The sequence below is a fragment of the Morone saxatilis genome, unplaced genomic scaffold (genome assembly GCF_004916995.1).
Source record: "Morone saxatilis isolate NCDOM2014 unplaced genomic scaffold, NCSU_SB_2.0 Contig16, whole genome shotgun sequence".
Taxonomy (NCBI): domain Eukaryota; kingdom Metazoa; phylum Chordata; class Actinopteri; family Moronidae; genus Morone; species Morone saxatilis.
The window spans coordinates 23,480,000-23,493,634 of NW_023339718.1; the positions used below are offsets into that span (position 1 = coordinate 23,480,000).

Genomic DNA, 13,635 nt, shown 5'->3' on the forward strand with positions numbered 1-13,635 from the left:
GATCGGGGGAGGGGAGGAGGATAAGCGGTATGGGGAGAAAAAAATGACAATAAAATCAAAAGCTCTGTTGGGGTAATATTTAACAAGCGGGAGTACAATTGGGCCCTGCTGGGGCGGCAGTCTGTAATGCACTTGTGCTGCTGTAGCATGGTTAATGTAAAGAAAAACCCGGGAGTAATGGCTCTGCAGCCAAGGTGGCCAGGCTTCAAAGAAATCTGCTTGCTTTAGCTAAAAGACTGCCAGGCCGGGCCGCCAAAGACCTTCATTCTGTTAGAGCATCAAATATGGCCCCCGCTCAGGACACACAGACACCCTGATTTTATTAACCTCACTCCCCTGAGAAACTCATCTCATCCCTCTTTTTGTTTGTGTGACTGACCATCAATGTAAAAGAGTGAAGTGGTGCTGTCCATCAAAAGGCACACTGCCTTTTCTTGGGTCAAAGAGGAGTAAAGGGTACCTGTGATGTCTCCAGACTCTGACAGAAGTGACAGTGGTGGCTGAGGTTACATTTTTCATTAACTGGATGCATGAGTTTTACAAGACAAGTTATACTAATAGCCATAAGAATGTTTAGTTTGTGACAAATAGCTTTTTATTGTGAGTTATCATTTGTTCTTTTATCTGTCTATATCCCTAAAAGCCAAACTTATTAGAGAATGACGTTTATGCAATAAACTTGTCAGAATTGTGTATAAGATGAAAGTATTCAAAATTCAGACTTGTCTTTATAGACATTCTTATGGCAGCTGCATGAAGTTCATTTTCCCAGCCACGGGAATGTCTACATTCTGACTTAAATCTTTGGCCCATTTTGGAGGCTTTTTACAAACAGTTACGTGTATGGCTGCCAGCATACCATGCATCTGGGAATCCAATCATGTGTGCAATATCAACAAAGACTATGTACCTTTGTTCAAACATCCATATAATGCATTGTTTTCATTATCTCCTGATCATTCAAGTAGATTGTGTGGTTTGCTCAAACTAGGGATGTAACGGTATGAAAATTTAACCTCACGGTTATAGTGACCAAAATTATCACGGTTTTCGGTATTATCGCGGTATTTTTTGAAAGTGTGTTCAATATGTTCAGAAAGCACTGATAGGCCTACACAAGCTGAAATAGTTTCAAAAAGTGTAACAGTGTTTATTATATTACAAAACCTTATCAAAAAGCATCAAATGTAAGCCAACTATCTTCAATCAACTGTCCCTCGAGCATTTTTATTAGGGCGTGGGCTAAAAATCATCCATCATTCAATGCGCATTGCCTGGAATATATTTTCCCCCAATCAATAGTCGATTCATTAGAAATCCTCTGAATCGGATTCAAGGCCCCCCTGCGCCAGGTGACGCTGTGAGCCAACACCTGTGCTGTGATTTGCCGTTGTACGGCGTGGCCGCACCTGACCGACACAAACAACAACAAACATAGCCAACTGAAGCCAGGTAGCGACAGTGTGGTAAACCACGCGCCTTCAACTTAAAAGCCAGTGAAACCCGGAACAACAGGGAAAGTAGCACAGAAGTGAACCAGGTAGTGTGTAAGCCTGTGCCAGGCAGCCGACTGAAACTGCAATAACAACAACAAATTTGCGCCAACCACTTAAGCCCCAACACCATGCAGATGCCTGCAGCAACCCGCGGCTAAACCTGTGGATTCAAAAACCCGTCCTACAGCCCTCTTTGTCTTCTTCTGCAGGTCCCCTAGGCGTCATCGGTCCTCCTCCCTTGACCGACGTGAAGATGATCGCAAAGACGTTAAGGAAAAGACTGCAAAGTCCATTCAGATCTCAGGTACTGGGTTGAAAGGATTTGTGTATTCACTATATTCACATAAATTAGGAGTCACTTCAGCTTTTTCAGTGATTATGACATTTTCAACTGCACCATTAATGTTTTTACCACATTTCAATACCATCATTTTTTGACAGAGGAGGACATGCAGGGCAAAACAGAAGACGAAATTGAGATGATGAAACTGATGGGATTTTCTTCCTTTGACACCACCAAGGTGAGAGGGTGCCCTATGTCGTACAACCACAAGGAGGTGCAGTTGCCTAACCCTAACCCTATCACCAATAAAGTTCATGGCATTCTGCAGCTAAAGTGAACATGAGCATACTGTTTGTATACATTCATTTTGTGGGTGGGGGGCTGCTCGATGTACCAATTTATCACCATTGTGCTCTGAATTTCCACAAACACATGGCAACAGTAGCAGAGCAGCCAAGGTTCACAGAGTAGGTGACTCCTGATTATATAGTGGTCAGTATCCACGTGTTTTTCACTTTCCCCTGCTTTTTGATAGTCATCCAATGGCTAACTTCACGCTTAATTTACATTATATACTGTACATGCAGGCGCTTTACAGCAAAGCCCTTCCAGCGACTTCCCCTTGTTTCATGTTTTTCATCAGACTGTCAGCAGCTGTCGTGTTTCACTGTGAAGCAGTTACAGGTATATGAGTTAGCCACAGAGCTGCAACTCCCTTGTTGATAGAAATGTTGGACTACATTTTTGATAGTTTTTTAAGTAGATCAGAACACCTCGGCCTAATGAAATGCATGCTGGATATTGAGAATTTTCTTGTCAGTTTTATCTGTCAAATGAAATTTGAAAACTGCCATTGTGGCTTTATTTTATTTTATTTTTTTACCAACAATATAACACACATTGTACTGTGCTTTGTTGACCTAATTCAGCTTTACTCAGTTGTAGTAAGTGTTGTAAGTTTGTAGTTCAGAATTGATTTTGAAAGTTTTGTACAGGCTTATCTTCCAAATTATCCTTAGAAATTAGCTATGTGTATAAAAAAAAAAGCAATGGAAGTCAAGCAGACTTCCACATTTGTTTTTTTTTATTAATATGTCACTATTTAACTAGAACTGTAATATGTGATGTTTTGCATGTGAGAGGAAGTAACATTGTTTTCCAACAGGGGAAGAAAGCTGATGGATCAGCCAATGCACATGCTGTCAATGTGACCATGAAGAGAAAATACAGGTACGTCAACGGCAAAGAAAACGAACGTTTCTGCATCACGGCAGTGCTGCACATAGCCATAGACCATTTCTCGAGATGTTTCATAAGCCCTTGTTACATTATGTAGCGATCTTTTTGAAGTCATTGTTTGATCATCAGTTGTCAGTTCGGTTAGGAGTTAAAACGTCAACTTTTCAGTCCCCTCACAGCGATCGCTCCCGGCATCAACCAGTTATAATAGCCAATCACCTCTGCAGGTGTTTCTATGCAGAGATCCCGGCTCTTCCATTGGTGCTCGATGATGTAATGTGCAAGTGTTGCGAGGGTAACAGTGATGTAATGTGTTTTTATATATTTATTTTTTTTAGGCAGTACATGAACAGAAAAGGTGGATTCAACAGACCACTGGACTTCATCGCCTAAAAGTATCAACAACTCATTGTGATGAAGCTTACCTCCATTCTCCCCTCGCAGTAGTGGATGATACTGTGCTATTTTTTGTTATTTCAAACCTGTTTTGTGTTATGCAGCAATTGTGTGTATATACCTTTTACTATAAGTGAACACATGTGAATAATAGTGCTTGCAAAAACCACAGCTGAATATTGATAGATGGCTGTGGACACAATGCATAGAGCGTAGTGTTGTTGAGGTGTATTGGGTTTTATCTCAAATAAAAGCATTTCAGAAATGTGTGATTACAGTCCTGATTATGAAAAAAAAATGTAAAGCCAGATTTGCACCTTCAGTTATGTGCAGGGACATTTTCTGATGTGTAGTCTTTAGACTGTGGCACATAACATTTTAAATTGATCAATATGATCAGTCTCGTGCAGCTGACTGTTTAAATATAACTAAGCCTACACTCAGATACTACTTGGGTAGTTTGCTTCTATGTTTTTCAAGCGAGTGTCACCAAATCGATTCTAATTTGGTGTTCTCTACAAGTGTGTGCTATCGGCTGGGTTCTCCTTCAAGGATTCACTTTAGCCCTAGACTATGGACGTTTTACAGCAGATAGACCCATCCCATGTGGTCGTCGCGTAGCTTCCAGGGTTTTTTCCAGCTTTAAAATGGTCATCCGTCTCTCTTTGAATCAGGCTTTTAACTCCTATCATGTTTCGGAAAACAGTGGGCGTGCGCCTGCGCGGTTATACTTGTGACAGGAGAGGCAAGAGACCAATAGAAAAAGAGCATGTGAATCTGGCCAATCCCTGAACCCGAAATAAGACAACATCACAGGAGCCAATCAATGACATACACCGCGAAACAGCATGGCAAAGGGGCGTGTCTTCTGTCAGGAGCGGGCGTTGTCACTCTAGCTCGTGGGCATTGTGGCCAATAGCTACCAAGCTCGTCAGAAAGCAACCAATCACGATGCAGGAGTACGTAGCGCAGAGACGGTCCATTATGGCTCAAGACGTGCCTCCGCCAATGTGAATAAGAACCAAAATGGCCGAACCGGGTCGTCAGTTGCAGTCGGTGCCGACCCTCTCGACGACTGACGTCGTAAACGCCCAACAGGAGCTTGAGTTGTTGTGCCCAGTAGCCAATCATATCGCAGCATACAGAAGCTTTGTGGTGAGGTACAGTAGTTAGCTGTCGTCCAGATCAACAAGCCACTATTTTGGAAGCAGTTTGATAAACACTGACTGTTCCTCAGTTTGTCAGTCGCTATCTGCGTTTCCAGCGAGACGTGTCACGCGTGATTAGCGATAAACCAGCACAAAACTAGCCAGCCACACAGCCCAGAACCGCACAGGTTGGATCACATCGTCGGGTTTTAACTTTAAGACAGCTAGCTCGCTTTTCTATCCATTTCACACCAGGCAAGTCTGTGACAGCAAAAAAAAAAGCCAACGTTCTTTTTGTTTTTACTGGCTGAATATTTAACAACCGAGCTACTTTAACAACTTTAACTTCATATCGTTCATTTGGCAACTTGTCACGAGCGGTAACGTCAGCCAACTTCATTTTTTTATTTTTGTTTTTGCCAAACAGAACCACACTCGGCTTATTTGTGTATGTCAAACAACCCCTGGTTTTGTTTTTGTCGAAGAACTACAAAGAAAACCAACCGACATTTAACGTAGCGAACAGTTCGCTTCATAACGAGGGCAAAGTGTTAGCGTCAGCCCCGAGCAGCCCGCTAACCCTGAACGCTACCTGAACCATTGAGCAAGCATCAAGGAGGAGACCAGTTGGGCTTTTAAACCTGCTTGGTGCTGTATTCACGACCTTTAACTTTTAAATAGCCCATTTGACACGCTGCAGGAGGAACTCTTTAACGTTACCTCTCGCCTTTTTAAAATAATAACTGAGAGAGCAGCAAGCCAGCTGAGTGTGAGCAGGAGAGCCGGTGGTAGGAGCTGAAGCAGGTTGTGTACATCCACGGAATCCCTCATCGGATTGTTATATTATCAGCGTTATTGTTGAAAATGGCGGCGATCGGACTGGTGCAGATGTTGATCGAAGCAGCCGAGTTCCTTGATCGCAGGGAAAGAGGTAAAGTGTAATTGTATTGTTTCCTACGATCTGTTGTGTTTCTGTAAAATGATAATGACACCCCCCCTCCCCCAAATCACGCTAATTTATGCAGCTGTCATTTTAAAGTCCTGTTGTTGCCCTTTGCATTAAATACATTAACGTTATCGGGGTTTGCACAACAGTTCAGGAGAATGCATCGCCTACTCAAAGAAGGTGCCAATCAATGTTAAGACATTTTTGGGATGTGCTGCAAAAATGTGCAAAAACACACGTGCATTTGCCTTTCGTTTGTGCTGAGAGAATGAATGCATATGTGGCAGATGCAGTCCGATGTGCAGGGAGACATTGTTTTCGTGGAGGCCCCTCCTTTCCCTCTGTTGTGGTTTGCTAGTGGGGTTTATTCCAGTTCAAGATGACATCATTGTCCAGGCTGAGGGGAGAAAATACTGTATGAAGATACTGCATGAAATCCATTCATTGCATGCCTGCACTTCTGCACAACACACTGCCACTGAATTCCAAAAGGCTCAAGATCAGATGTGGCACATTTTGCAGCCTTCCTATTCCTGGTTCGGCTTCTTTGGACATGTGACCACAATGTTGTTTATTTGCTTGCAGAAGCTGAACATGGCTATGCCTCCATGCCACCCTTCATCAGCAGCCGGGAGAGGGAAAGCTTGAAAAGGAAAAGCAAGAGCAAGAAAAACACAAGTAGCAGGTAAAGGCCATTCACCTCCTTGTGGCCGGGAAATGTCTACTGTATCATTTTTCAGCTTTGTGCCCACAATATCTCCACTTCAAGTCCCCAGTGAGTGCAGTAGCATTAATCCATTGTTTCCTGGATTGTTTTTTTGCTCGTTACAAATCACAATTTATCCATTTGTGGTCACAGAATCATATATGAGTACATTGAACATAATTTTGTTCAGCATTTGTTGGTGCTGCAGTTAGAAATACTTATTTCAAACTAGAGTAATATGAAACTGCACTGAAAGTGAAACTGAAAGTATATCTCTAATTCTCCCACAGGTACAACCACAGCCATTTGTTTTGGAGAAAATATAGCTCTAAGTTAATAAGAGTGTGCTTTTATAGGTTCTCCACCCAGAATATAGCATATCAATAGCATATCGCTGAGATATAATCTGTTATCTGTTTAGCATTGTTGTTTTTGGTTTTTGTTGCTATTTTTTTGCGAATTCAAACTCGCAATATGAAAATGTTGACACCCCCCAACTCTAATTCACTCTATACCTAACGGCTAATGTGTGCCGTTAGAATAGGTCGTCTGATAGTACAAGCTGTGATTGTGTCAGTCTGTTGAGTTAAGGCCATATTTTGACTTCCCCTTGTCTTCTGTAAAGCGTGTGTCTGACAGCAGCAAACATCGGTGTGGCTTAAAGCGAATGGCCACTCGTTAACACAAACTGGGTCAGTCAAGGTGACTGCAGAAGACATCAGTGAGGGGGCACTGGCAGCTCCCGTCACCTCGATAAAAACGACTGCACACTCACACACACACACACACACACACACACTGTACATTCAGAGTCCGTAACCAGAATTCCATAAATCAGTCATATCAGGACAGATTTGTGTTGCACCCACAGATCAATGTGCACTCTAAAATCATGTTCACCTGTATAGGCACACAAAAACCCCCGAATAGAAATGCTAGAAAAAAAACACCCAATTAGTGCACACAAGTTTTCTGCTTGGCGGAGGCAGAAAAGTTGGCATGCCAGTATAGAGTAGATGTAATAAAGGCCGATGGAAATAGATTTTTCAGATAAACGGTGACATGGAGGGACCTTCTTCTTCAGTAGACACAACAATGGCATATTGCTGCCACCCACCGCTGCGTGCCTTCTTTTCATCAGAAAGATGAAAAAAAAAGTAAAGGATAAAAAGGACGTCTGACAAAAACACTGCCCGGTGCGTAGAGAGAAGCAGCCGATTAATGTACACACCAGAAATGCCAGATTAGGTGGGACGCAGCCATGAAATGCCGTGATGTAGAAGAGTTACAGAAGAGTAGAGTAGTGGCAGCCAGGTCAAATAATGCAAGTTAACCCATTCATGGGTCCGTCATGTTGTCCACACTGTCCATCTTCCACTGCCAATCTGACTTGCAGAGCACTTGAGGTGAAGCATGTGTTATATATAGGGGCCTCTCACCCTGTGTAACATATATGTATATAAGACTGCTATACACAACATTTGAGAAGCCTGTACACAAACCCCTGAAATTGAATCACAGCCCTACTTGCACCATCTGCATCTCAATGTATGACTGCCACTAGTTATTTTCATAGTGAATAGCATCTGTCACAAGGTGAAGGATTCAAATGAACATTCCCAAACCAAATGATATAAAAAAAACAATCCTCACAGTGGAGAAGCTGCAACCAGAGAATGTTTGCGCATTTTCTTCTTCATAAATGACCTAAAAGATTCATTAAGACTCCAAAAATGCTGCCTTTCCTGACAATGGGACTAAATTTTAAAGTCCAGTCGTAACATTTTAGGATATCTATTGGCAAAAATGGAACTTATAATATTCATAGTATGTTTTCATTAGGTGTATGTGTCTAATGATCATCTGAAATTGACTTCCATGGAGTCCGCCATGTTAAACTGCCATATTTCTACAGTAGTTGCGTTTTGCCATCACCATAGTTTTCTTACACACTTCACAGCCTGTTCTCATTCCTAGGTCGTCAAATACAGACTCGAGCGGTGTTCAATTAGTTGCAACTTCCCTGTTAGATGCCACTAAATCCTACCTACCTCCTAAGTCCTTTTAATTTAAGAAAAATCTGAGTAATAACAAGCTTTTACCTAATTAGTGTCCTTGTTAAACAGGGAGACATTCATTCATTCGTTGTGTGTATACGTTTGCACAAAAGACTTTTAACACGGACCTTGGTGCTACTCAAATATTTGGTGACGGATTTTGTCAGTTGGGCTTAACAGCCTCGTCAATGACTGTGACAAAATTAGTATGTTCTTCCGTGTCCTCCATACACTAAAAGCCGCAGGATGTGGAGTGCTGTAAGAACATACAGCTCACAACATGTCTCAACATGCTTAGCAGGCACATTATTTTTAGACATGCCTTGTGAAGAAAATGTGGAACTAGCTTTGTATGTCAAGTAGACCACTAGCTGCTGCAGGATTGCCCTGGTTTCAGAAAAGATTTGAGCTTACCAGCATTTACGTTGACCATTTAATGTGGTTTAACTACAAGGTTATGTGAAGCTACAGCAATCCCTCATCAGCTATGAGCACTTTATCCGCTATTACTCATTACTACTTAAGGGCAGCAGAGCCACACTTGTTACTATTAAACTATTAAAAAGGGTTCCTGCTCAGCTGAGATGGTTTGATACGGTCTGGGATGGTGTTGGCTCTTGATCGTTGATAGGCAGACCACCACTATGACGGAATGAATTTGCCGTGTATGCATGTGAAGCCATTCAAGCCAGTATGTACAAGCCCCTGCAGTGTGTGTGTTGTTTCTCCATGGCGTGGATGTGTGAGTGGTGGGGGATGGGAGTCACTGTGTTTCTGGTGTGTACGTGTGCATGTGTGTCAGTAGTAGTGCCTCCCCCCTCCATCTCTCTCTATTCCTCTTGTGTTTCCTATCTCTCCTCACCTCCTCCACCCCTCTGTGTCTTTCCTGCTCTGTTCTCACTCTTGGCAGGCAGTGGAGAGCACCAGCCCCTCCATTACATAGATGTGAGAGTCCTCCCCCACTCAACACACACACTGTATAAGCAGTGCACTATAGAAATTATACAGTGATCTCGCCATCCTTGTTGAGCAGGCAAATGAAGTCTTTCCATGCTCGTCATCCTGTTTTTCATTTGAATGCAGTTGACTTGGGTGAGGCTACAGCAGAGCTTCAGAAGTTAAAATACAGGTTAATGGTAGAGCCGGAGGAAATGCACCAGTGAATCCTCTACCGTCTACAATTCAGTGATCCAGGATAATTCCGATTCGGTTTTTAAACTCTCTCCATCGAGGACCCCAAAAGATAACAACCCATGACCAGATCATTATGGGAGACTGAATGTGGAGTTATAAGACTGAAACTTATCATTAGACCGTCCGTACCAAGCAACATATCCATCCCATCACCATTATTTCAGTTGTCATGCATGCTGCTATTGTAGCCGCCAGGAGCAATTAAAAAAAAAAAAAAAAATGCAAGTGGACTTTAGAGGTCTGGAACCAGGCTGACTTGGAACCTGGTTCTTCTTCTTTTGTAGTTTGGGATGTTATTCTTTTCACAGATATTATGTAAGTGTGATGTTGTGCTCCATGTGCGTATTTAGTAGACCAGGGATCCAATGTAATGTACTGATATGGAAATGGAGCAGAGCACATTATTGCACATTGTTCACAGTACAAAATCTGGTCACTATTCAGAATAACTTAATATCAGCTGTTCCTTGTCATGTCCTGGGTGCGTTAGGTGGAGGGGTAGAGGGTTATGGGGCTAGAGCAGGAGGCGGGATCCGTCCCAGAGCCTGAAATCTAGCCTGAATATGTGGGATCATTTCCCTGCTAGCACCATTATGTCACCAGCGGCTGTCTGCCCTGCACAGGAATGCACACTGGTCAGAGGGGGCCAAGTGAGATAAAGAGGACCCGAAGCTGAAACAAGATGATACCCCACACCGCACACACAGACAGACGCACACACACACACACAGACATGACACGCTGTTCAAAGGTTGCAACTGAGGATAGTGAAAGACATTATTTCTAAGCTTAGTCTTGAAAGTAAGTTGTCAAGCATGAACATGAATATTTGTGTGTGTGTGTGTGAGAGAGAGAGAGACCGAGAGAGAGAGTCATCCAAGGATCATGGCCATGGCAAAGTGACGGTGTTGGGCCTAGCAGGGGTCCAGAGGCTATTCTGGGACCTGGGGTTGGGGGATCGGAAGGTCAGGTGGAGGTAGAGGAGAGTTCAGGAATCTTTCTTCTTTGCCTTTCGCCCACCACCACCACCTATTCACCCCTCTCCACACAGCTCAGGCCAGCATATTACTTCCAAAAACTACACTTAACCCTGTTTCTGCATCCTGTGTGTGTGTGTGTGTTGCTTTAACACTGCAATGCAGGAGTCATGCAGGCCACTAGCACACCTCCATCTCTCAGTTTACCTTCAGCATTTAGTCTCCCCCCACTCCCGGTGCTACGTGCACAGTGGATAATCAGGCAATATGAAGGGGCATAGTCCCGTCTACTCCTCGCTCCTGTCTTCTGTTTCTAGTTACTGTTACTATGTTTACCCCAGGCCTCCTCCTCATTGCGTATTTGAGTGCAGCCCTTTAAAAAAGCACAAGTGTCCTCTGTAGAACGAGCCTCAGGCATCAGAATACCCAGCCTGTTCGTCTTATTTCCTAGAATCTCATTTTGTCAGCCGTTGTGACTGCTCATAAACTCCCACACAGCCTTTTCTCTCTCTGTCTCACTCCCCTGCAGTAAGGCCTTGGACTGCATTGATGACACACAGAGAGGAAACCTTACCCTGTTTAATCAGTGGCTCTGTTATTATCTGTGGTTTCTCATATGTATTTTATCTCCACAGGTCTACGCACAATGAAATGGAGAAGAACAGGTATGTCAAAATGTCTTTTGTCTGTGTGTGTGTGTGTGTGTTTGTGCACATTGGTAGATGGAACATATTTTCTAACATCAGATTGTTAAGAATCGCTGTAAAGTTTGGAGCATCTTTTTTTTTTTTACCCAGATTTAAAAGGGAAGTTGTTAATAAATGATCATTTCATTGGTATTTAAAAAATCGAAAACCAGTTTCAAATTGTCTGATCCATCAGAATTGTATGCTTTGCAGCTTATCAATTCCTTTTATCAATGCCAGTATGTTTTTCTAACAGTTGCACATTGCAAAATAATGCTGTCAAACTCTACACTGCTGGAAACTTGCAACAAGAAGGAATCATGGTGGAATCTTTTCACAAAGAAAGTCAAACTATAGTATATACTATACTGTATACTATAACTCTACTTTTTGCTACAGTGTGTATAATAATATTTATTATTATTATCAGGTTAACATTTTAATTTGTCCAGTACTTCAGTAGTACTGTGATTATTACTGATTAGCAAGTTTTAGCATGCTAACATGCTAAACTAAGTTGGTGAGCATGGTAAACATTATATCTGCTTAACTTCAGCATGTTAGTGTTGACAATGTGAGCATGGTAGCAAGCTGATGCTAACATGCAACTGCTAGCATGGCTAGTTAAACAGCATTTCAATACTACAAAAATAAGATAATGTCACAGTTATAATACCAGGCTGTGACTTGGTTGCAATGGACCAAACATTAAGCAAACTAGGCCTATTTTTCAGTAGTGTCAGGCAGACATTTTAGGCCTGAGTATGATTTTAAATTTCTTTTTGGTGCTGTCTGAGTCCCCATCACTCTCAGGGCTTCCATCCTGCCAGTGCTAGCTGATCCAAACCAGCAGCTCAGTGGACAGCCTGAATAATAAATGGCACTGAGGCCTGGGCCTGGGATTTCGGCTCTTGCATGTGTGTGCATGAGCTTGTGTGTGTGGAGGAGACACCTCATGCCCAGCAGTAAGACAAATTATGAGCGCAGCCCGTCGTATTCAACTTTAGAACATTCACAGCCTTTAGCCAGTTTCTCCCACCAGTAGCTTGATGATAGAAAGAGGAGTGCAACAACATCCATCGTTGCACTCCAGCAATATTGGCTCAGTGAAATCTCCATACACACATTCAAAGTCCTATTTTGTCCATGTCCCCTCCCCTCTGTTGGTGCACACAGTACCAAGAGCGTGTATGCTTGTGTGTGTGCATGTTTACGTCCACGTAACACGACTCCAGCCACCGCCACGCTTTCTCTCCTCCCAGCTAGTCTTGGGCAGTTACCGGCGGGGTCAGAGGGCGAGAGTGAGGACAGCGTGGTGATTTACTGCTGGTCAGGCAACGTGCGTCACGCTTACCTAGTTCTAGTTTTTTTATTTTCCACCTACTGGGTGTCAAGGGACGACTCGGTTGCAACTGTTTTTATGCAACAAGCTCGACTTGCACACTCACCTAATTTCCGACCAGAGGAGAGCACTCGGACCAGTCCCATGCATTTACAAAGTGTGAAATTAGGCCAGAGAAATGTAGGTTCTAGCCCTAGGCTGACGGCACACGAGCCTGTAGCTCCACATACGTACTCACCTATTGACCCACTGCACTGAAGCCCCGCTGAACCAGAATAACCTGCCTCTGAAATATGGCTGTGCGTTGCAGCCGCGCTCACAGTGTTTTTCTGTCACCCAGACACCATGTGAGCTGTTCAGTTTCATGAGTCTGCTGCTTGTCAGTGTTGTTTAACAAACATTAGCTAGCCACACTGGTCCCTTATTATGTCAGAACAACATAGGCAAGGGCATTTCTATGTTATGTAATGTCAGTCTGCATGCCCTTTGGACTGAGTCAGCTGAGAGCCAGGCACTTGGTTTCAGCTGCTGAATGCTGCTTTGTATGAGCGTGTGTGTGTGTGTTTTTAAAAGGGCAAGGGGTGAGAATATATTTGTGTGCCCACAGTCAAATCAGTCCTATCCTCCCAGCATCTCTTCCGGCAGTGACACTCACATCAGGATTACCTGCCGTAGACAATAAGTGGAGCAGCTCATCCAGTCAGCTGCCCAAAAAACATTTTCACACTCACTCCCAGGAAGAGACTGACGTACACACGCCCACTCGCTCTGGCTCACACTGGCATACAGACACGTACACTCTCCGCCGAGGCTAGAGCTGGAGGTGTGTGTTGTGTAACAGCCGGGGTCAAGTGGTCGCAAACACCCACCAGACCTTAGCAACTGCCAAGGCTGCCAGCGTAGAGCGGCTGAGAGCGGGGTGGGGTGTCATAGGACAGGTGGCATTAATAATGAGTTCGGATCTGAGCATATGTCACAGATGATCTTTGGATTTCAGCACATTTCTGTTTTCTCCTTGTAGAGGGAGGATTGGTACACTGTCACTCAATGAAATATCCTGTGTAGCAACAGTATGTAGTAATGTTACAATGACTTCTTGGGAAGAAACATACACGGGAGAGTCTCATCACTTCATGTAGAACCCAACGTGTGCAAACCTCTTACT

The 13,635-nt window shown here is 43.4% G+C and overlaps 2 protein-coding genes across 2 annotated transcripts in view; both read left to right on the forward strand.

Annotated features, from left to right (window-relative positions):
* Positions 1-3,683, forward strand: part of snrnp27 (small nuclear ribonucleoprotein 27 (U4/U6.U5)) — a 5,202-nt gene extending 1,519 nt beyond the window's left edge. Inside the window, exons 3-6 of the mRNA XM_035657782.1 lie at positions 1,706-1,800; positions 1,938-2,017; positions 2,945-3,009; positions 3,357-3,683. Of these exons, the coding sequence (XP_035513675.1) occupies positions 1,706-1,800; positions 1,938-2,017; positions 2,945-3,009; positions 3,357-3,411 (295 nt within the window). The 3' untranslated portion in view covers positions 3,412-3,683. The remainder of the gene's footprint in view (positions 1-1,705; positions 1,801-1,937; positions 2,018-2,944; positions 3,010-3,356) is intronic.
* Positions 3,684-4,550: 867 nt separating this feature from the next.
* mxd1 (MAX dimerization protein 1) overlaps positions 4,551-13,635 on the forward strand; it is a gene marked incomplete in the record, with an annotated part of 14,116 nt that continues 5,031 nt past the window's right edge. Inside the window, 3 exon segments of the mRNA XM_035657781.1 lie at positions 4,551-5,493; positions 6,094-6,193; positions 11,078-11,107. Coding sequence (XP_035513674.1) covers positions 5,427-5,493; positions 6,094-6,193; positions 11,078-11,107 — 197 coding nt within the window.